Source organism: Lipotes vexillifer, unplaced genomic scaffold (genome assembly GCF_000442215.2).
Source record: "Lipotes vexillifer unplaced genomic scaffold, Lipotes_vexillifer_v1.1 scaffold163, whole genome shotgun sequence".
Lineage (NCBI taxonomy): Eukaryota > Metazoa > Chordata > Mammalia > Artiodactyla > Lipotidae > Lipotes > Lipotes vexillifer.
Window position 1 is genome coordinate 1,172,629 of NW_006788722.1, and position 24,790 is coordinate 1,197,418.

The 24,790-nt window shown below is 38.6% G+C and overlaps 1 protein-coding gene across 1 annotated transcript in view; it reads left to right on the plus strand.

Annotated features, from left to right (window-relative positions):
• Positions 1-24,790, plus strand: part of CNGB3 (cyclic nucleotide gated channel subunit beta 3) — a 150,192-nt gene that overhangs the window by 124,191 nt on the left and 1,211 nt on the right. The window contains exons 14-16 of the mRNA XM_007461739.1: positions 6,150-6,268; positions 22,638-22,784; positions 23,021-23,195. Of these exons, the coding sequence (XP_007461801.1) occupies positions 6,150-6,268; positions 22,638-22,784; positions 23,021-23,195 (441 nt within the window). The remainder of the gene's footprint in view (positions 1-6,149; positions 6,269-22,637; positions 22,785-23,020; positions 23,196-24,790) is intronic.

Consider the following 24,790-nt stretch of genomic DNA (forward strand, 5'->3'; position numbering starts at 1 on the left):
AAAAAAAAAAAAAAAAAAAAGAGTAGACATAGACAGAGGTGAAAAGTTGTTACTTGTCCAGATTTTATACAGCCAAGTTCAGCTTTGTTTTTTATCATTTCCCCAAATCATTGTAGGAAAATGGAAGAAAAAAAAAAAAGAAACAAAACATGTTCCATTAGCAGTTGTTTAAATAATTGAAGAAATGGCAGGGCTCAGGACTGAGTTTGCTGACCTACCTAATCCTCTGGATGGCTCCTAAACTTACCAAGTGGGTAGTTTGGACTGCTTCAAAGAGTATTTAGGAATTTTCCCAGGATTAATTTGCAAGAATTAATTTGAGCATCATAATGCCCGTCAGCCTTGGAAATAGCCTTCTACACAGGAACCCTGAAAATTTGAAGTGCTCTCTCACTAAGGGTTACATGAAGCACTTGCATTTCTACACTTTCTCCAAATTAGTACATAAACCAACCAGAAGAGCTTGGTTTGATCTTATTTTGCACATGCTGTCAGACCTTGCTCTCTAAGGAATATCTACTTCATTTGAATGCCAATTAAACTTGCAGGAAAGTTTTAAATTAGCCTAGAAATATGCAAGAAATAGTGGAAGTTTTGGTTCATTGATTATGCCAGATCTCCTTGGAAAATTATTGAAATGACCATTAAAAAAATAATTAAAAGTGCTGAACTATATTTAAGTACCCATTATGTACTTCTACCTCCAGTCAGTTGTAATAACTACCTTTGAAAAATCATTCCAGTTCCTTGAGAATTACTTCATGCAAAGAATTAAGGAATATGACCCTGTCCTAATCATTACTTCTTGGAGCATCTCTTGAAAAGCTAATTTTCAGACACTTTCACTCATTTTTAAAATAATTCATAGATATTGTGTTGGTTTTAAAGAGATCAGTCTTGATATTAGATTCATTAGATATGATCTGTACATATTATATAGTCAGGTGACATAGGTGTTGCTAGTTCTAATGCTATCATCTGCCAGCCTCGTAAGTTTGCCCAAGACACTTAACTTTTCAAGTCTCTACTACCAATTTTTAAATAAGAATAATGATATCTTTCCTATTTGACCTCACTGGAATTTTTGCAAGAAATAAGCGAGTTAATATCTATGAAAATACTTTGCAGCTATAAAGTAGCATGTTCCTTTATTTTTTTAATTTATTTATTTTATTTATTTTATTTTTGGCTGTGTTGGGTCTTCGTTTCTGTGCGTGGGCTTTCTCTAGTTGCAGTGAGCAAGGTCTACTGTGCTGTGCGCGGGCTTCTCATTGCAGTGGCCTCTGTTGTTGTGGAGCACAGGATTTAGGTGCGTGGGCTTCAGTAGTTGTGGCACGTGGGCTCAGTAGTTGTGGCTTGTGGGCTTTAGAGCGCAGGTTCAATAGTTGTGACGCACGAGCTTAGTTGCTCCGCGGCATGCGGGATCTTCCCAGATCAGGGATCGAGCCCGTGTCCCCTGCATTGGCAGGCTGATTCTTAAACACTGCACCACCAGGGAAGCCTCAAAGTAGCATGTTCTGATAAAACAAACACAGGCGTTAAAATAAGGAGCAATCTAAAATCTGATATTATGATTTTAAATGTACTTTGCAAATGCAAGATGTATTATTAGCACTGATAATATGGAAATAACTATAATTAGATCCATCTGTATTGGAATTTCTACTTAAATCTACATTTGGGAATAAATATACCTATTTATAGAAGGTATAAATACACAATGCAAAATTTAAATATACTTTTTGCATTGCTTAGTTAGGAGATGTGCATTCTAGGCTTCCTTTTGCTTCTATTTACTATCATGGAGCAACGGTTACTCAGCCAAATATTAGCCAGTAAGCCAATCTGTGCCTTTATTTTCTTTCTGTAAAATGGAAATAATAATACCTACTCTAGCTTCCTCATAAAAGTCATGGGGAGATAAAATGAGAATTTCAGTGTCACAGATGTTAACTAAGAGGTAGAGTCTGAAAACTTTAAACTTAACCTAACAATTATAATATGACAATAAGTAATGTTCAGGAAAATAACCCTTGGTATTAAAGAATTTCAAAACTTCCCAGAGAATAGCTGAATTATAAATTATTCATAAATGAGTGCCTATGTCATAATTCCTATGCTCAGCAGTGGAACAAAGTAGACATTGTCTCAGCCATTGCAGAGCATAAACTATAATAAACATTGTTTAATCCTAAATTAATTTTAGTGTATTCTACTCCTTTGAAAATATGGTTGACAAGAATGTTTTATGAGCTCAAATAATCCAGCCCCCTCCTGAACCAAATATAAGAGAATTTATTGTATTTATGCTATTTTTAATAACTCAGGGTGATCAAGACTCAACTCACTAAGACATATAAGTACTGTTACCCAAATAGTTTGCCTAGTATTATGAGAACTGGCTTATTTAAAGTTTAAAAGCTTTTCTTCACCCAAGTGCCATTTAGATCTCTTGTAAAACATATTTATGTTTTTTGGATCCTGGAGTGAGATGTGTTCCAAGGGTCCCACAACCACCCACTAGTTTAGTAATTTGCATGACTCAACATAAAGTTATATTTATCACTTAAGATTTATTAAGGCAGAGTATACAGTGCAGGAACAGCAAGAAAAAGATATGCATAGGCAAAGACTAGAGAAATCAGGTGCAGATTTCCTAGATCTTACTTCTGAGAGGCTCACATGAATGCATTTTTATCTCCTACTGTGGACCATAGAGACAAGGGCAAAATATCTCTGCCTAGGAAAGCTAATCTAAGTCTTGGAGTCCAGAGTTTTTAAATGGAGCTGGTCACATAGCTACATGACCAGTCACTGTTCAGACTCCAAACTAGATACCAAGCACACACCATAAATCTTTGTGTTTACATTAAACAGTGTTGACAGCCTGGTACATCCTGCCACACTGCCTGAGGCATACAGAATAACCTGCTGGGGCTTCCCTGGTGGCGCGGTGGTTGGGAGCCCGAACCTGCTGAAGGGAGGAACACTCCCAAACTCATTCTATGAGGCATCACCCTGATGCCAAAACCAGAAAAATATGTCACAAAGAAAGAAAACTACAGGCCAATATCACTGATGAACATAGATGCAAAAATCCTCAACAAAATACTAGTGAACAGAATCCAACAGCACATTAAAAGGATCATACACCATGTTCAAGTGGGGTTTATCTTCAATATATGCAAATCAATCAGTGCAATACACCATATTAACAAACTGAAGGATAAAAACCATATGATAATCTCAATAGCTGCAGAAAAAGCTTTTGACAAAATTCAATACCCAGTTATGATAAAAACTCTCCAGAAAGTGGGCATAGAGGGAAACTACCTCAACATAATAAAAGCCATATATGACAAACACACAGCCAACATCATTCTCAATGGTGAAAAACTGAAAGCATTTCCTCTACAACCAGGAACAAGACAAGGGTGCCCACTCTCACCACTATTATTCAACATAGTTTTGGAAGTTTTAGCCATGGCAATCAGAGAAGAAAAAGAAATAAAAGGAATCCATATTGGAAAAGAAGAAGTAAAACTGTCACTATTTGCAGATGACATGATACTATACATAGAGAATCCTAAAGATGCTACCAGAAAACTACTAGAGCTCATCAATGAATATGGTAAAGCAGCAGGATACAAAATTAATGCACAGAAATCTCTTGCATTCCTATACACTAAAAATGAAAAATCAGAAAGGGAAATCAAGGAAACACTCTCATTTACCATTGCAAAGAAAAGAATAAAATACCTAGGAATAAACCTACCTAAGGAGGCAAAAGACCTGTATGCAGAAAACTATAAGACACTGATGAAAGAAATCAAAGATAATACAAACAGATGGAGAGATATACCATGTTCTTGGATTGGAAGAATCAACATTGTGAAAATGACTCTACTCCCCAAAGCAATCTATAGATTCAATGCAATCCCTATCAAACTACCACTGGCATTTTTCACAGAACTAGAACAAAAAATTTTACAATTTGTATGGAAACACAAAAGACCCCAAATAGCCAAAGCAATTTGAGAAAGAAAAACGGACCTGGAAGAATCAGGTGTCCAGACTTCAGACTATACTACAAATCTACAGTAATCAAGACAGTATGGTACTGGCACAAAAACAGAAATATAGATCAATGGAACAGGATAGAGAGCCCATAGGTAAACCCACACACTAAAGGTCACCTTACCTTTAACAAAAGAGGCAAGAATATACAATGGAGAAAAGACAGCCTCTTCAATAAGTGGAGCTGGGAAAACTGGACAGCTACATGTAAAAGAATGAAATTAGAACACTTCCTAACACCATACACAAAAATAAACTCAAAATGGATTAAAGACCTAAATGTAAGGCCAGAAACTATCAAACTCTTCAAGGAAAACATAGGCAGAACACTCTATGACATAAATCACAGCAAGGTCCTTTTTGACCCACTTCCTAGAGTTAGGGAAATAAAAACAAAAATAAACAAATAGGACCTAATGAAACTTAAAAGCTTTTGCACAGCAAAGGAAACCATAAACAAGACCAAAAGACAGCCCTCAGAATGGGAGAAAATATTTGCAAATGAATCAACTGACAAAGGATTAATCTCTAAAATTTACAGGCAGCTCATGCAGCTCAATAACAAAAAAATAAACAACCCAATCCAAAAATGGGCAGAAGACCTAAATAGACATTTCTCCAAAGAAGATATACAGATTGCCAACAAACATATGAAAGAATGCTCAACAGCACTAATTAGTAGAGAAATGCAAATCAAAACTACAATGAGGTATCACTTCACACCCGTCAGAATGGCCATCATCAAAAAATCTACAAACAATAAATGTTGGAGAGGGTGCAGAGAAAAGGGAACACTCCTGCACTGTTGGCGGGAATGTAAATTGAAACAGCCACTATGGAGAACAGTATGGAGGTTCCTTAAAAAACTACAAATAGAACTACCACATGACCCAGCAATCCCACTACTGGGCATATCCCTGAGGAAACCATAATTCAAAAAGATACATGTACCACAATGTTCATTGCAGTGCTATTTACAATTGCCAGGACATGGAAGCAATGTAAGTGTCCATCGACAGATGATTGGATAAAGAAGATGTGGCACATATATACAATGGAATATTACTCGGCCATAAAAAGGAGAGAAATTGAGTTATTTGTAATGAGGTGGATGGACCTAGAGTCTGTCATACAGAGTGAAGTAAGTCAGAAGGAGAAAAACAAATACTGTATGCTAACGCACTTATATGGAATCTAAAAAAATGGTACTGATGAACCTAGTGGCAGGGCAGGGATAAAGACACAGACGTAGAGAATGGACTTGAGGGCATGGGGTGGGTAGGGGAAGCTGGGACAAAGTGAGAGAGTAGCATTGACATATATACACTACCAAATGTAAAATGGATGGCTAGTGAGAAGCTGCTGCATAGCACAGGGAGATCAACTCCATGCTTTGTGAGGACCTAGAGGGCTGGGATAGGAAGGATGGGAGTGAGTCTCAAGAGGGAAGGGATATGGGGATATATGTATGCTTATAGCTAATTCACTTTGTTGTACAACAGAAACTAACACAACATTGTAAAGCAATTATACTCCAATAAAGATCTATATAAACCTGCTGCATTAACACTTTCTTCTCAACATAGAACAAGAATAATAGCTTAAGGGTCTCATATGCCCCAATTACTAAAATCAGACCTCAGTACTATAGGCAGAAGAGTAGAGTTCACCTTTAGATGACTGCAACCCATGTTCTTTGGATAAACTAAGCAACTTCTTCAAAGCACAGCAGTCATCACCAAAGCTACGGTGAATATGCTTACAATCTGTTACTTCCTCTCTCCAATCCCATTCTTAAAACAGTGTGCTGACTGAAGTATCTTTGCCTGTCCAGTGATGGCACACAGTGCTCAGGTTCTAGAAGGTATCACTTTCCTTGTAATTTCCTTTCACATGTTATGTCAAACTGATGTCCATAACTACCTCAGGTCTTAAGATAACTATTATTACACTTCTATTCCTTGCTTCCTTCATTTACATTTACTCCTCTAAAAGAATTTATATCTTTTAATTTGGGGCATAATTGTCAAGAATAAAGTGACTACCATTTCCTCTTTACATTTGGCATATAGGGAGAAATTGGCAAGGAAATGTATATCATTAAGCAAGGAGAAGTCCAAGTTCTTGGAGGACCTGATGGCACTCAAGTTCTGGTTACTCTGAAAGCTGGAGCAGTGTTTGGAGAAATCAGGTATCAAAAAGACACCTTGTAATATTGAAGTCTGTCATTTGTTATAAAAGAAAAGTCTTGGGCCATAAAATAAGTAAAGTTCCTGCTCAAATTCACCAATGGCTTGATTGTGCTGACAGCATTGATAAAATAAGGATTTTCGCATTTCTATATATCCTTTCCCTTCCCCAAAAGAACTAGCTTATTCAGCCCTTTAGGCCCAGGACTTAGGTCAGTGCCTAGCATAAAGTAGATGCTCAATATATGTTGAATAATGAATGTGTGAATAAATGAATGGATGAATGATGAAAGAAGAGATTGGGAGAGTTACTCGTCAGATTGTTGGAGAACTTGAATGCCAGGCTAACACAATAGTTTTGAGTAGGTGAGTGATAATGATTATCATTGTGGGACCAAATTGCCTGAGTCCAAACCCCAGTACCACCACTTACAATCTTTACTCCTTTGTTACTTGACCCCTTTGTCCTTCATCTTAATAATTAGAAGAGAAGGGCTTCCCTGGTGGTGCAGTGGTTGAGAGTCCACCTGCCGATGCAGCGGACATGGGTTCGTGCCCCGGTCCGGGAGGATCCCACATGCCGCGGAGCGGCTGGGCCCGTGAGCCATGGCCGCTGAGCCTGCGCGTCCGGAGCCTGTGCTCCGCAATGGGAGAGGCCAGAACAGTGAGGGGCCCGTGTACCGCAATAAAATAAAATAAAATAAAATGGCATAGTAGAGTCAGCCATCTGCATCTGTGGGTCCCTCATCTGAGGGTTCCACACACCAGGACTCAATAAACCGGATTGCACGACCCATATGTGAATGCACAAGCCATGGATACAAAGGTTTAACACTACAGACAGCAAATTCAAGCATTCTGTGGGCTAAACATTCCATATGTATTATTGTATTTAAACATATTCATGTATTCATCCAATAAACACTTATTTTGAGTGCCTAGTACATGCTAGACAGTCAGGTATTGCTCTAAACTCTGGGAATGTACTGTGAAAACAGTAAACAAGAGCTTACAGTCTTGAGGGAGAAAGCTAACAATAAATAAACTAGATGATAAATTCACATTGTGATAACTGCTATAGAGGTAAAAATTGTTAGAGACTGGGGATGCTACTTTACATATAATGGTCAGGGGTACCTCTTTGGACAGATAATATTCCAACTGAGACTTGAGAGAGTAAATGGAGCAGCCATCCAGACATGGGGGAAGAGCCTCCCATATGATTGAATAGCAAGGGCAGAGGCCTAGAGGTACAGCAAGCGTATCTGGTTGAACATCATAGAGGTCAGTATGGCTGGAGTTCAGAGAATAAGGGACACTGGCGAGATGAGGCCAAAGAGGTGCTCAAAGACAAGACTGTACAGGCCTTTTAGGCCATGGTAAGGAATTTGTATTTTATTCTAAATACCAATGGATACCAATGGAGGATTTTAGGCAAAAGAATGATACAATTTGAATTATGATGTTAGAAGACCACTCTAACAGCTATGTGGAAAAGAGGCAGTAAAGAAACAAGAATGAAATAGAGATCAATTAGAAGTCAGTTGCGGTGGTTCAAGTGAAAGATGATGGAGTCTTGAACTAGGATGCTGGCTCTTAGGGTAAAGACAAGAGTGCATTGTCAGGCAGTTATTAACATATCCATTTCATGATTGGAAAAATTGCAATTCCAAGGTGTCAATTATCTGGCCCAGGATAACATAGCTAGTAAGTGAAAGGGACAATATTCAAACACGAGCTTCATGGATCAGGGCCTAGTGATCTTTCCACCACACCACAGAAGAAAGGTGGTTCATCCAACCTCTGATTTCATAGCTGCTAAGAAGTTATCTTCAGAGCTCCAGAGATATGAATAATTTCAGATGACTTTATATTAGCATAATTAGGGTTTCCTTAGAATGTTGAATCATGTTAATTCTCTGTTGATAACGTGCCTTCTCTTTTTTATTTTTCCTCCTTGCTTAAAACTGGGTGGGCACTCGTGTGAGGGTCTTGCTCTGGGGCAGTGGTGGAAACACTTCTCAGAATGTCCAGATCTGTGTGTTCTTTGCCTATTTTCTATCGCTTCCTTACTAGGAGTACTTGCAAAAGTGATTTAATATTTTAGTGACTTAATAATCACTGTAATCTTCAAGGTCATAAAACAAGAAACAGTCTAATCTCAAACATTGCAGAAATTAATTAGCTGACCTCTCCCAAGGGTTGAGTACTCCCTGAAGAATAAAGCTTTATAAATACAAATATGTTAATTGCTGATATTAGCATCACAGTAGGAAATATTCTAAGAATACAATCCAGGTGCTGCTGAGTTGCAATTGAAAGGAATCTTAAATTCTTGACAGCAGCTTCTCAAATAAATCTCCTATTACCCACTGGGTTTCTAAGGCCAAATTGAAACCAGTAGACCAGACAAGCTCTAAATTCGCTCAGTAATCTGGTTGATTCAAGCAAAGGGAGGTTTTTGCCTTGATTCTCTCTTGGCTGTGGTTGAGGAGAAATACGATACATCTGCCTCTTTCCAGATACCCCCAGGCTTCACAGGCCCACAGCTGTCATATGCCCCTGGAGCTCTAGTTATTTATTCCAGCAATGGAGGCATGACTGCCAAACATCTAGATACTGGAAAGATCTAGTAATTGTGTTTACTACTCAAAAAACTTGTGACCTTTGTTAAAATGAGCTAAATCCAGCACTATCATGTAGCTTTTTAATGAAGGTTCTTTTTTCTTAGGAAAAAATAAGAAAGAAAAGAACTGAGGGCTTTCAAGGACATTATATACTAATCCAAAAGAGCAAAGCCCTGACTAAAATATAGATGTACAGCCTGTCATGGAGAACACACAGAACACGTTTCCAATTAACATCTGAGGAGTTCAGACACCCCATTTTTAATAGAGAGACTCAGGGTCTGCCGGGGGATAGCCTTGTAGTAGTACTGACTCCACTGTTTGTTTTCACAATTACAATTATTGCCAAGTCTTATTCACCGAATGTATTTAACCACTTCCTATCCTCCTTCTGCATCTGTTAAAATCTCACTTTTCCTGAAATGTATCTGAATTTTTACCCTTGCTAGTGCTATTATGATTTCAATAGAAATCCCTACTGGTTTCATCTCCCTTTGGAATGTCCTCCCCCTGGAAAATACCTATTCACCTTTCAAGACTTCAATTCAGATGTCACCTCTCTGAAGCCATCTCTAACCACCCCCCCCCAAACAACTAGTTGCTCCTTGTTCTATGCTTTCATAGTATTTCATTAGTGACTTTACTACGGGAATTACCACTAATTTATAATCAATTCATTCAAATGGATCTCCTCAACAGACTAAGCTATTAAAATGTAAGAACTAAAACTTTCCATCTTTATGTCACCATCAGCTATATAAAAACTGAACAATGTGTTGATTTTCATTGATATTCTGCCTCCATTCAAAATAATTTGCAGGTGCTATTCAGAAATTTCTGATTAATTAAGTAGTTAATTGTGATTTGATAAAAAAAAACAAACAGAAAATTATATTCATTACCCCTTACAGTAATGAAAGAAGGCCATGCCTGGCATGGTGGACAAGAACGGTGAGCAAGAAACAATCACTTCCCTCAAGGGCCTTATAAATAAAAGACAAGGAAACAAAAAGATTCCAATACCAGGTGATAAAATGTATGGGTTGCATTCAATGATGGAGCATACGCAGGATGTTATGGAGTACAAAGCCTTCACAAGGACCAATTCTTCAGATTTAGCAATTGCTTGAGGTTATTTGAGAACTGAAGGCAGACCTTTCAGTGCTTCTCAAATGACATGTGGAGAAAATAATGTGTGCAGACAATATGTGTGCACAAAGGTCAGTCCTGATAGCCTGTACAAGGGGGTATGTAAAGGAGTATTCACATAATGCCTGTAGTGGGTTGAATGCTGGCCCCCACAAAGATATATCCATGCCCTAACCCCTGGAACCTGTGAATGTGACCTTATTTAGAAAAAAAGAAAAAAAAAGAGTCTTTGCAGATATAATTAAGCTAAGGATCTTAAGGTGAGCTCATTCCTGATTTTCTTGGATGGGCCCTAAATCCAATGACAAGTGTCCTCACATGAGACAGAAGAGGAGAAGACACACAAACACAGGGAGAAGAGGGGAAGGCCGTGTGAAGACCAAGGCAGAAATTGGAGTTATGCAGCCACAGCCAAGGAACTCCTGGAGCCACCAGAAGCTGGAAGAGGCAAGAAAGGATTCTCTCCTAGAGTCCCTGGAGGGAGCACAGCCCTGCCAACAACTTGATTTTTGACTTCTGGCCTCCAAAACTGTGATAGAATAAATTTCTGTTGTTGGTAGTCACTGGTTTTACAGTAATTTATTACAGCAGCCTCAGGAAACATATAATACTAACCTTTTTACATTGTTAACTTTTGAAATTTACTGGGGAAAAAAGAAAAGGTCTACTTGACACTCCTTCAGCTCACCCAACATGGCCAGTCCACCTCTAAGACCTATCAATTTCACCTCCAAAGTGTGTCTCCAATTGTTTGCACCTTACCTTCTCCACTGTCCCCACTTCCGTCCACACCACCTCCCTCTCTCACTGGACAACTGCAGGGCTGCTCCAAGTCTCCCACTCCAACCACCACACCCTCTGTAATCCAGGCCCCACTAGCAGCCAGAGGGATCCTTCACAAACAGGTATGATCATGTCATTGCCTTCCTGCTTAAAACCACTCAATGTTTTCACATGTTCTTTTTTATCTAAAGGTCCTTGCCTGACCCAACAAGATCCTGCAGAGTCTAGCCCCTGCCTACCTCTCTACTGTAGGGTGTACCCCACTCCCCTTGCTCTCTTTAATCCAGACTTCAGTTCCTTGAATGTGCCACATGCCATCCAGCCATGGAGAGTTGGTTTATTTTTTCCTAATTTTGGAATTAAAAGATTTTTATTCAGGTAATAATGGTTTATATGTATCATGTATACATTACACTTTGACTTCTGCATATACTGCAGTGTGCTCACCACCAAAAGTTTAGCTTCCATCTGTCACCGTATAGTTGACCCCCTTTACCCATTTTGCCTTCCCTCAACCCTTCTTCCCCTCTGGTAACTACTACTCTGTTCTCTGTATCTATGTTTTTGTTTGTTTTGGTTTGGTTTGTTCATTTATTTTGTTTTGTTTGTGTTTTTTATATTCCGCCTATGAGTGAAAACATGCAGTATTTGTCTTTCTCTCTCTGACTTATTTCACTTAGCATAAAACCCTCAAGGTCCATCCACGTTATCACAAATGGCAGGATTTCATCTTTTTATGGCTGAGTAGTATTGCATTGTGTATATACACTACATCTTCTTTATCCATTCATTCACTGATGGATACCTAGGTTGTTTCCATATCTTGGCTACTGTAAATAAAGCTGCAATGAACATAGGAGTGCATATATCCTTTAAAATTAGTTTTTGTGTTCTTTGGATGAACATACAGAAGTGGAATAGCTGGATCATATGGTGGTTCTAATTTTTTGACGAATCTCCATACTGTTTTCCATAGCAGCCATGGGGAGTCTTTACCTCTGCCCATATAGGTTTCCCACCCCTTTAACCTAATCTCACCTACTTTCAGGACTTCTTTTTCTCCATTATAGGGACCACCCAGGTCTCCTTGCTATATTCTCTAGTTGGACTACATTCCTATCTTTCAGAACACTTACCTTTGTAATCATGCACTTGCTGGTGCATTTATTTCTTCAGTGTCTTTCTTCCTTCCTCACTAACTCATAAGCACCAGGACTACAATGTATGGCTGTGCCAGTTGTGCTCTGCATCAGGATGTCCAGGCAGGGCCTGGGAGAACTGGAATGCAGCCTGCACTCCACTCCTGAGCATGAGCCCCGCTGTTACACTCCCCCTCATGCACAGGTGCCCTTTACTTTGCAAAAGGGGGCATTTTTCTGGCCAAGCTTTACATCTATAGGACTGCATTTGCCCAGAGAGGCTGTATTTTTCCATTTTGTACACAGACACAGTCCCTAGCAGACGCCACACCCGATCTGCACTTGATCCCCAGCCCTCAGGGGAGTGCCTGGCCCACATAAGTGCCTAATAAATAGTCATTGTTACAAATAAATTAACGTAATTATCTTCTATCTTTGCAAATGTACTAATACACATTCATTTTTGTCATGAATATGCATATTCAGCCTTGTACCCTTTTTGTCAGTTTTTATTATTAAGAATAGGACTGCAGGCTTCCCTGGTGGCCCAGTGGTTGAGAGTCCACCTGCCGATGCAGGGGACACGGGTTCGTGCCCCAGTCTGGGAGGATCCCGCATGCCGCGGAGCGGCTGGGCCCGTGAGCCATGGCTGCTGAGCCTGCGTGTCCGGAGCCTGTGCTCCGCAATGGGAGAGGCCACAACAGTGAGAGGCCGGAGTACTGCAAAAAAAAAAGAAAAAAATAGGACTGCTACGTTTATCTTTGTAAAACCATTTTGCTTTTCTTTTATTTCTTTGAAGTTTATTCCCCAAAATGAAATAACTAGGTCAAAAGGTAGAAACATTTCTATAACTCTTGGAATATATGGGCAGATGATTTTCTAGAAAAATTGAACCAATTTAAGATACAACATGCAATGTATAGCTATTTTTCTCTAGTATCAGTGATATTACCTCATTATTCTCAGTTGGTTTTGCACTTTAATAGTTGTTTTAATTTGCATTTCTCTAAATAGTGCTTAGAAAATAATAGGTCCTCAATAAATATTTGATAAATGAATTAATTTCCTCTGGGCCTATTTATTTTCACAAACGTGATCATTTATTTTCTGCGTTTCTTTCTTTGTACAATAACCTTTTTTCATCATATAGAACAAGTTATTGAGCAGAATTTAGGCAGTGATATATCATGTTTTAGATAGTCTGGCTTTTATTTAAAGTATTTAAATTCTGACTTTTCACCACCTATATTGGTCAAGTCACCCATTCTGCATATGTAACAAATATTTTCTCTATACCATTGTGAAAAGGCCAAATACTTTGAAGAATAATTTTAAACCTCTTTGTTCCCTCCAAACAATGTTTGCCTATTTTCCCTGAGCACTCAGTTTCAAAATGAGAGTACCAAGGTAGACTTTTAGTTTTTTGGACTATTTTAATTCCATATCCTTATTCTTCATCAGAATAACTCTGTTATTCCTTCACCCACTACCCTGCCTTTCCTAAAAGACAGAAATAGTAGATACATTGGAAGTATGAGCAGGGGTAAGAAGACTGATAAGTATTGAGGGAGAAAACTTTTCATTTCCATTTTTTTCTGGCTCAATCCTGTGAATACTACCTGTGTTAAAATATGTGTTTATATTTTTCACTACCTTCTTTAATATACAGTCTCTTTGTTTGTGTAGCATTTTTTGCTTAGAGCAAAAAGCAAACCTCACCTAAGTTTCACAATATTCCTGTGAGCCACTACATTATCAGTACCATTGTTTAAACATGTATTCAAATATTCTCAGGACTCCTCCTAAACTGACTTCATCTGGTGACTCTAATTCTATGAAAATCAAGGCTCTTTACCACCATTTGGAATAGCAGAGAGGGAGTAAAGAATCTGATTGTCAGACATTGGTAGAGCTTATCACGACCAGCCCAACTGGCTTCCTCCTTGATTTTTCTAATATCCATGTGCAAATCTGTATCATTAGAACAATAACAATGGCTTCATTAGCAGCATTAGAGTTTAGGGTGTAAAGAAAAGACTCCATGACTTGAAGTCAGCTCTGGTCTTGGATTTGAATTTCTGCAATGAAACTCATAAGTATTTGTTCTGGAATAAGTCACTTCACTAGATTCTGGACCTCAATTTCCATGTCAGTAAGTGTAGGTAAGAACCTACCTCACCAGTTTCATGTGGTCATTAATATATGACACTGTTAGCTATTTTGACCCCAAAGAAACACATAGTTAAGCTAGAATAGTAGTTTGTTTGATACATTATTTTCTAGCCAGAGTATCATATATCCTCCTGGGTACTTGATATAAATAAAGAAGGCAAGGAATAAACTGTGCATGTTATTCTTTTTTTCCTCTCCTTCTTTAGAATTTTTACCTAGATTCTTCATCGATCATCCACTTCTTTTTTTTAAAATAAATTTACTTATTTTTGGCCATGTTGGGTCTTCATTGCTGCGTGTGGGCTTTCTCTAGTTGTGGAGAGCAGGTGGCTACTCTTGGTTGTGGTGCACAGGCTTCTCATTGTGGTGGTTTCTGTTGTTACGCGGGCTCAGTAGTTGTGGCGCACTGGCTCAGCTGCTCCGTGGCATGTGGGATCTTCCCGCACCAGGGCTCGAACCCATGTCCCCTGCACTGGCAGGAGGATTCTTAACCACTGCGCCACCAGGGAAGTCCTGATTATCCACTTCTTCTAAGGCCAATTCAACTCTGAAATCAAGACTTCCTGGGGGAAAGAGGACTACACGTTTTGTATCTGTGAAATCTGAACTCTTTAACTCTGATAAAAATCCATACATAGAGATTTTTCTCAAAAATCTAGGTTAACACGTGTTGCCTTGCAGTAGTTTTATGAATATCAAAGTATCTGCAAAGAGCGAGCAGTCTGGGCAGAGATGACACTAGAACATCCTCTGATATTTGCTCACCCACAAAAGTTTTGTTAGGATTTATATTTAGTGAAGTGGTAAAAATTTTCAAGCAACAAAGTGTTTTCCAATAACACTGAAAAGAGTAAAAGAATATCTCATAGAAGTCTACACAGGTGACCTAACCTCCTGCACTCCAAATATAATCCAGTTGGAAATTTGCTTAATGAGAACAGATATATGGAGTTGTAATCTCTCACTCAGCATTGGATGTGATTGATCTTCTTTCCATAGACAGTATTCAGAGTTAGTTTTATTTCTATTATAGGAAACAATTCTACATGAGAGTATGCTTTTAGACAAGAAACTTCATTTTAGGAAACATTCTCATTTTTTTACAGTTATCAAAGCATTAATCATTCTGAATTGTGTTTATCTGTTTAAGAAGTCTGTCTAGGTTTGCATCCAACTCCACAACAATGAGCTGTGTGACTCTGGGTGAGGTCCTCAACTGAAGTTTCATTTCTTCATCAATTAAAACACAGTAATAATAATACATAATTACCTCATAGGATTGAAAAGCATTATACGTATTGATACAAAAAAGAACTTAGAAAAATACCTGGCTCATAGTAAGCACTTAAAAATATTAGCTAGTAATACTACTATTACTAATGTTATTATCAGTATTTGCTAGTCGACTAGACAACCCTCGCCCACGCTTATCCCACTCCTAGATTACAAACAGCTTGAGGGAAGATTTTTTTTTTATTGAAATATAGTCGATATACAAATATTGTGTTAGTTTCAGGTATACAGCAAAGTGATTCAGTTATACATATATGTGTATATCTATATTCTTTCTTCAATCCTTTTCCGTTATAGTTTACTACAAGATATTAAATATAGTTCCCTATGCTATACAGTAAATCCTTTTGTTTATTTTATATATGGTAGTATGCATCTGTTAATCTCACATTCCCAGTTTATCTCTCCCCCCCTTCTCCTTTGGTAACCATAAGTTTGTGTACTTTGTCTGTGAGTCTGTTTCTGTTTTGCAAATAAGTTTATTTGTACTAATTTTTAGATTCTACATATAAGTGATATATTTGTCTTTGTCTGACTTAACTTCATTTAAAATGATAATCTCTAGGTCCATCCATGTTGCTGCAAATGGCATTATTTCATTCTTTTTTATGGCTGAGTAATATTTCATTTTATATATCTATATCTATATCTATATCTCATCTTCTTTATCCATTCATCTGTTGACGGACACTGAGTTTGCTTCTATGTCTTTGCTATTGTAAATAGTGCCGCTGTGAACACTGGGGTGAATATATCTTTTCAAATTAGAGCTTTTTTCTTTCCCAGATATATGCCCAGGAGTGGGATTACTGGATCATATGGTAACTATTTTTAGTTTTTTTAAGGAAACTCCATACTGTTTTCCACAGTGGCTGTACTAATTTACATTCCCACCAACAGTGTAGGAGGGTTCCCTTTTGGCTTGAGGACAGATGTTAATCATCTTTATAGCCCCAGAACTTGGCATCGTATCTAGGTCATTATGGAGTATGTTACTTCCACACACTTCTAATTTATCACTAATTTCTTTTTTTCCTTTTCTTTTCAATTTATATAGTGAATTCCTTATATGCTTCTGCATGATTGGCCTCCAAAGTAAAATGGTCTGTACAATCTCAAACTCATAGAAGAAAACTATTTATCAAAAGTCCAGCTGAGGAAGGTAATGTTTAAGAGGATGATTTTTCTCTAGATATTCTAGACACCACTGAAAACAAAGAGAGAGATGAGTATCTGATATGCACTGTACTGACTGGCCTTCCCACCCGCAGCATTGGTCCTATGCAACTGGACTTCGGAGTGACACACAGCCTTTACTGAGGACCACATCACAAACAGGGCTGGCAAACTTAGTTTTGCATCTATAATAGAATATGAACATGTTGTCCACCAATTTACATGGTGGCCTCTCTACTAAAGCCCTTCAGCAGATATTTCTGTCTTAAAACTAAGAATCCATCGATTTTTATGATATAAGAGACTTAAAGCCAAATTCGAAGCCCTCTTGTAACAAAGTTTGCATTTTTGCATGAACCCCATTTTATGTTTCCATTCTTGTTTTTCTTCTGCTCTTCCTTTCAACTTATGCTCTTTGGTACTCTACTTATCCTTGTGAGTGCTTTCTGGATAAACTAGCTCTGTGAAAAAGGGCTGTGCACATTGTGTTCCAGTCACATTATAGTCTGTATGCAGTGCACAATTTATGATGCCGTATGTGGCAGCCCTGGAAAAAAGCTGGAAATGAATGATTGACTAGGGACTATCTGAATATTCTAGCTCTTTCTGATATATACACACAGAAATGTATATGTATATGTAAATACATATACATTTGTTTATATGTATATGTGCACATGTACATATTATATTTATATGGACTTTCAGACCCAGACCTGGACTTACAACAGAGGCTCCTCTTTTTCCCCTTCTCAGGCCTTTGGACCCAGACTGAATTACAGCACCAGCTTCCTGGGTCTCCAGCTTGTAGATGGCAGACTGTGGGACTTCTCAGACTCCATAACCACCACAACCACATGAGCCAATTCCCATAATAAATCTCCTTTTATATATATCTTTATATGTCCTATTTTTTCTGTTTCTCTGGAGATTCCTGTGTAATAAAATTTATTATACTTATTGTTACTTGTTACAGTTACATACCCCAAATTAGGGTTTAAACTTCTCAGCCAGGAGTTTTACCTAATTACACCTTCATAATTGAATGTCAGGGGTCTGTAAACACCTATCTCTCCCTAAAGATAATCAGATACCTATAGTACAGAAGGTACTAAAAGGTGGTCTTGTTAACCCAAAAGAGAGATTAAGTATCTTGCTCAGAAATACACTTAATAAATGGTAGATTTCAACTATAGTTCAATTTAAATTCTTTTAAATTAAACATTATAAATAAATAAATAAATAAATAAATAAAATGGTAGAGTTATCTGGTTCCAAAACCTGTACTCTTTCCACAAACCATACCATGCTTTACTATTTTTCTTTTTGCACTACTTTACCTGCTGAATACATGATAGGCACTTAATAAATACATGATTGGAGTAAAAATCTAAAAGGTCCTTAAGTTCTTTTTTAAGGTCACAGCAAACAAAGGTGGACCTAGAATTAGAATCCATTCCCTTGTTTCCTGGGCCATTGCTCTGTTCAGTATTTTTGACCTGGGGACACTTACCATTAACCTCGGCTGTTTGTCCTCAGCACGTGCTCTTTCAGAAACTATGTGGGCTTGGGAATATTTAGGGATCTTCTTACTAAGCTATTTAATGAGTGAAACTTTCCATTGGTGAAATGCTGGAGAAGCATTTTGTGGACAGGAGGGAAAAAAACGATGCTATTTTAAACACTGCTGAGAGAGTTTGGGCAAAATCCATCTGGCAGACAGACTATTTCTTCCGTTCAAAAACTCATCAAGCACTCCAAATGTGTAACCTGTAGGCAAGTTTAATTAAAGCTTGAGAAATCTCAAAATAACTTGACATTTAAATATGTTATTTCCGTTCTGCTCTCATAGTCTGACACACACAGAGACAGTCTCAGGTCCAAATTAAGCTCCCCAGTGCCATCCAGCCCTGCCTAACTACTGGATTGCCCTATGTCCAAGGCGACAGGAATGTGAATGAAATAGGCTCATCCAATCATTGTCCTTCAAATATTAACATCCATTTCATACATAGATAGGCAGGAAGATAGGTAGGTAGGTAGATAGATAGATGGATGGATGGATGAATGACAGAGTAAAATTTATTTCTCTTACTTAAAAAAAAGGACAAAGGCAGAGCTTGTATTGGGGAGAACCTCAGGAAAGGAGATTCCATTTTCTCTTTTCTCTTAGTTTATCAATTATAATTCTTTTCAAAAAACTTCAGTGTTTGCCATACACATTTTAAACTAAGTTTACCTTCACATTATACCACTTCACACATAGTGCAGGAACATTATAACAGCCCTTCCTACCAACCCTTAAGACACTGATATCATTCATGTCACTTATCCATATGCTACAATCACCCAATGCAGTGTTAGTTTATTATTTAAAGTCATATTTTAGATCAATTAAGAATAAGGAAAATAAAAGACTTTCGTTTTACCTCTGCTTATTCCTTCTCCCACGTCTTTCACTCTTTAGGTAGACCTAAATTTTTAATATGTATCATTTTCCTTCTTCCCGAAGAATTTCTCTCAATATCTTTAAGGGTATGTCTGCTAATGTTAAAGTCCCTCAGTTTTTGGTTTTCTGAGAAAATCTTCATCTCTCCTTCACTTTTGAAGGGTAACTTCACTATACATAGGATTCTAGGTTGGTGATTTTGTTTTTCTCAACACTTGGTATTTCACTCCACTCTCTTCTTATTTGCAGTGTTTCTGATGAAAAGTCCACTATAAGTCTTATTCCTGTTCCTTTATATGTATGGCTTTTTTCCCCCCTCAGCTCTTTTCAAGATTTTCTTTTTTAGTTTTTACACTTTGAATATGATGTGCCTAGGAATGGGGGTGGGGGAGTATTTATTCTGCTTGGTATTCTCTGAGCTTCCCGGATCTGTGATTTGCTGTCTGTCATTAATTTGGAAAAGTTCTTGGCCATTATTACTTCAGGTGGTTCTTCTAATACTAGAGAATGATGTATGTTTATGTATATATCATATATATATAATACCTTTTGAAAATGTCCTGCAGTTCTTGATGTTCTGTTCTGGTTGGATTTTTGGTTTACTTTTTTTCATTCCTTTTTTTCTTTTTGCATTCAATTTGGGAACTTTCTACTACCTATCTTCAAGCTCATCTATTCTTTTCTTGGCCATGCCCAGTCTACTGATGAGCCCATTAAAGTCAGTATTCATTTCTGTTATAGTATTTTTTTTTTTTGAGGTATGCGGGCCTCTCACTGTTGTGGCCTCTCCCGTTGCGGAGCACAGCCTCCAGACACGCAGGCTCAGCGGCCATGGCTCACGGGCCCAGCCGCTCTGCAGCATGTGGGATCTTCCTGGACCGGGGCACGACCCGTGTCCCCTGCATCGGCAGGTGGACTCTCAACCACTGTGCCACCAGGGAAGCCCTGTTATAGCATTTTTTATTTCTAACATTTCCTTTTGAATCTGTCTTAGAATTTCTATCTCTCTGCTTACATTACCCATCTGTTCTTGTATGATGCCTACTTTTTCCAATAGATCTTCTAACATATTAATCATAGTTATTTTAAATTCTCTGTCTGATAATTCCAACATCTGTGTCATACCTCAGTCTGGTTCTAATGCTTTCTTTAGCTCTTCAGGCTGTATTTTACTTGCTTTTTAGTGTACTTTGTAATTTTTGTTGAAAGCTGTACATGACGTAATGGGTAGTAGGAACCGAGGTAAACAGGTCTTTAGAATGATGTTTTATATTAATCTGGCTAGGAGTTGGGCTGTGTTTAATGTTTGCTGTAGCTGTAGGTGCTAGAGCTTTTAAATTTCTCTAGTGACTTTGTTTCTATCTCCTCTGTTGACTTTGGCCTTCCCTCAGTACTGCTCTTCAGAGAAAGTCTGCATTTTGCAGTTATAACCCAATGTTACCATACAGAAGCCCCTTTGGTATAGTGCTAAGGTATGGGGGAAAGCTCTAACTTTATGATTAAATCTAAGTCTTTTAATGGATCTACGTCCCTGGGGTGCGATCTTCACAGGTGTTTCTTATCCCCTTAGGCAGGAAGGCCAGAGGTGCCTGGGGTGAGAGAAATGCCCTTCCTCCAGGTAGGATAAGACTCTGGTAATCTTTTCCCCTGGATAGCAGACCTTTGTAATGGAGAACAAATATATTCTGGGTATATTTTACAATGATTAATTATCCCCTTCTACTGCCAGAGCAACAAGCAGATCTTTCTTGGCTCTCAACCATGAGAATCTGCTAAAGTTTCTTAAGGTAAAACCTATAAAAGTATCAGTTTCCCCATAATTGTGGCCCTCAGAGTTTCTCCCTCTCTTGATAGTTTACTCTCAACGTACAGCAATTTGTCGAAATTACCATTTAGGTATTCCTACCAGTTACAGCTCCAAGGGCTTCTGTTCCAGGTAAGCAGGTTTGGCTGTGGCTTTCTGGATTCACCCGTCTCCCCAGATTTGGATGGGAGTTGACCCTGCAACTTCAGTTCTTTGACAGTTCCGAGAAAAGTCATTGGTTTTCAGTTTGTTCAACTTTTTCGTGTTGTAAGGACAGGAGTGACAACTTCCAAGCTCTTTACATGTCAGAGCTGAAACCCTATGTTAGTTTTTTAATGATTAACAGCCAGCGAAAATGTTCCCTTTTCTGCAACAACGGCTGGAGAAATACACATGGTCTGATATCAATCTTCAGGCACAGCACCCATGCAGCTTCTCACATCTCATTGCCCCCAAAGGCAGGGCTGTGAAAACGTGAACATTCCTATTGCCAGAATGCTTTCTCAGTCCCTTCCACCTCTGGAGATTGTTTTCATTAATGTGAGCCTTCTTTCTCCATTTCTAAATGGTTGACTCTGAGAGACTGAATCTCGTGTTACCATCTCACTGCAGAGCCTGTAGTGTTTTTTTTTAAACATTTGAAATGTGTTTTTTCTTGTCTTGCTTTCAAAGACCAACCTTTATTTTCCAGATTATTGGTGAATGACAGAAGTTATATTCATTTGTTTTATTCACTCGAGGGTTCATTTATTTTATAACTATTTATTGGTTACTTCCCAAACGCAAAATGCCCCAGCTATGTCCCTGAGAGATATAAAGTCCAGAATTCTCTGACATTCCAAGTGGGAAGTTGTATGAGAATGACTATACTACAGAGCAATTTATGATACTGAGAAAAAATTTGATCTGGGAGTTACATATAGGAAGAGATTAAATTCACCTAATGTAACCAGGGTATCATTAAGATTTGATGTCAGAGCTTGATCTGTCAGAGTCCAGACAAAAAACTGAAGGTACACTTAAGTAAGTTAACTAAGAAGACTTTAATAAAGGGATTACTGACAGAAGTCAATCAAAGGAAATTAGAAGGAAAATCTAAGACTACCCAACAAGAGATGGTGATACATCTCGAAGCTAGCTACAAGGGAGCTGTTTCCACAGCCAGGCCTCAAGGGGACAAGGGCAGGGCACATTACCAGAGCCCAGAAAGAAGTCTGTGGGAGTTGTACTTCCAGGAGATGGCCAGGAGCTGTGGATTTTGGTAGAAACTGCAGCCATTGCTAACCTAAGGCCTGGCAGGGAAGAATGGGGGAAGAAACAGGCCAACCCCACTCTCTTCCTGCTTTCTGACTTCCTACTGGTATTTCCCATTGGCTGAACCCAAATGAAAATCAGAGAGCAAGCCCACAGAGGTCAGCTTCCTGGAGTGCAAAGAGGATGGGGAAGGATGAAAAGTTAGTCTGAAAGAGCAAATGGAGGACACCCAGTCCAAAAAGAGTCTACACTTCTGGAATCTGGGAGGAAGAATCTCCCAGGTCTCTGATGGCTACAAGACCTTGATTTGAGGTGGGAGTTAGATGCAAAATGCATTGAAATCTGTTGCCACTTCTATTGTCACCACATCTTGACTCTCTCTGCACACTCATCTGAACTCTCACATCCAGGGAATGATCTCTGAAGCAGTATAAATGGTTCTAATATTTGATTTTTTTTTTTTTTTAAGATTTTGGTGGAGGAAGATTGAAACTGGTGGCAAAGATTCATTTTTCTCTCTTACAGCCTTCTAGCAGCAAGAGGAGGAAACCGTAGAACTGCCAACGTGGTGGCCCATGGCTTTGCCAATCTTTTAACTCTGGACAAAAGGACCCTCCAAGAAATTCTAGTGCATTATCCAGATTCTGAAAAGCTCCTCATGAAGAAAGCCAGGTATAACCTTTAAAACCCCATTAGAGAGGAGTTGGTTTTACTTCGTAAAATCTAAGATGAGAACTGTGCTATGGTGGGTACAATCAACTTTATCCATGAGATACACTTAACAAACAACTGTTTATGCAGTTATACATTGAAAACTTCACAGATTAGGAGAAATGAGAGTATTTCTGGTAAGTTTTTCCATAACTCTCACAGTGCTATCTGAAATGGCCTTTCTGTCTTGTCCACAGAGTGCTTCTAAAGAACAAGGCTCCAGGCACAGAGACAACTCGTCCAAATAAAGGACTTGCCTTTCTCTTCCCACCAAAACAAGAGACGCCCAAAAAGTTTAAAGCTCTCCTGGGAGGCTCAGGAAAAGCAGGTCTTGCAAGACTACTCACACTGAAGAGAGAACAAACCGTTCTGGTAATAAGGCAGAGGGAAAGGAGGGCTGTAACAGAGACCACTGGACTAAAGACCAGACAAGCTCCTACTTTAATTCCATTTCAGACACTGGGATTATCTGGATTCATCTAATGCAAATAATTAATACTTTATATATAGCACTTATTATTATTTTACTGTATGCCCATATAACATCACATTTAATCCTCATGGGTTTATTATGGATAGTTTAATGTATATACACATAAATACAGTCGACCCTCATTTTTGTGGATTCTGTGTTTGTGAATCTGCCTACTCACTAAAATGTGTTTGTAACCTCAAAATCAATAATTATGGTGTTTGGGGGGTCATTCGCAGACATACATGTGCAGAGCAGCAAAAAATTTAAGTTGCTGGAGGCACATGTTCCCAGCTGAGGTTGAACAAAGAGACATTCTGCCTTCTTGTTTCAACTCTCACACTGTAAACAAGTGACCTTTTCATGGTCTATTTATTGCCATGTTTTTTGCATTTTTGTGCATCTCCCGCCACAACACTGTTAAAAATGGCCCCCATGGGGCTTCCCTGGTGGCGCAGTGGCTAAGAATCTGCCTGCCAATGCAGGGGACACGGGTTCGAGCCCTGGTCCGGGAAGATCCCACATGCCGCGGAGCAACTAAGCCCATGCGCCACAACTGCTGAGCCTGCACTCTAGAGCCCACGAGCCACAACTACTGAGCCCGCGCACCTAGAGCCGGTGCTCCGCAACAAGAGAAGCCACCGCAGTGAGAAGCCCGCACACCACAAGAAAGAGTTGCTCCCACTCGCTGCCATTAGAGAAAGCCCATGCAGCAACGAAGACCCAATACGGCCAAAAATAAAAACAAATAAATTAATTATTTTTTTAAAAAAATGGCCCCCAAGCATATCGCCAAAGCACCACCTAGTGTTCCTAAGCACAAAAATGCTCTGATGTGCCTTACAGAGAAACGTGTGTTAGATAAGCTTCATTCAGGCATGAGTCATAGTACTGTTGGCTGTGAGTTCAGTGTAATGAATAAACAATATATATTAAATAAGGTGTCTCTAAACAGAAATGCACATAAAACAAGGCTATGTATTGAGCAGCTGACAAAAATGTTGTAGCCAGAGGCTTATAGGAACCTAAACCTGCGTTACCCTTAGGAGAGATAGGTCAGGGTTTGCTAAGTGTTTGTGATGGCTTTACAGAACAAAACTACCATGAATAATGAGGATCAACTGTATATGTATAGACATACATATATACCTATAAATATATGACATTTTACCAGTAAGCCAATAAACATTTTCACTAATATTCATTCAATTACTATCACTAATGTAAAGTCAGAAATAACCACATAGATTGCATCCAAGCTTTTATATTATAGATGAAGAAACTAAGATCCAGTTCAATGTATTTGGATAAGATCACAATCAATGACAGAGCAAAAGCTATTACTCGGGTATTCAGACTTCCACACCTACACTAAGCTGTCTCCCAATTCCTAGAAATGTCAAGAAACTTAAATGTTATTGCTTTTCTCTTTTTTTTTCATATTTCTTTGATTCTCATGATAAGCTTATGAGGGCAGATACTGAAAAACAGCAGG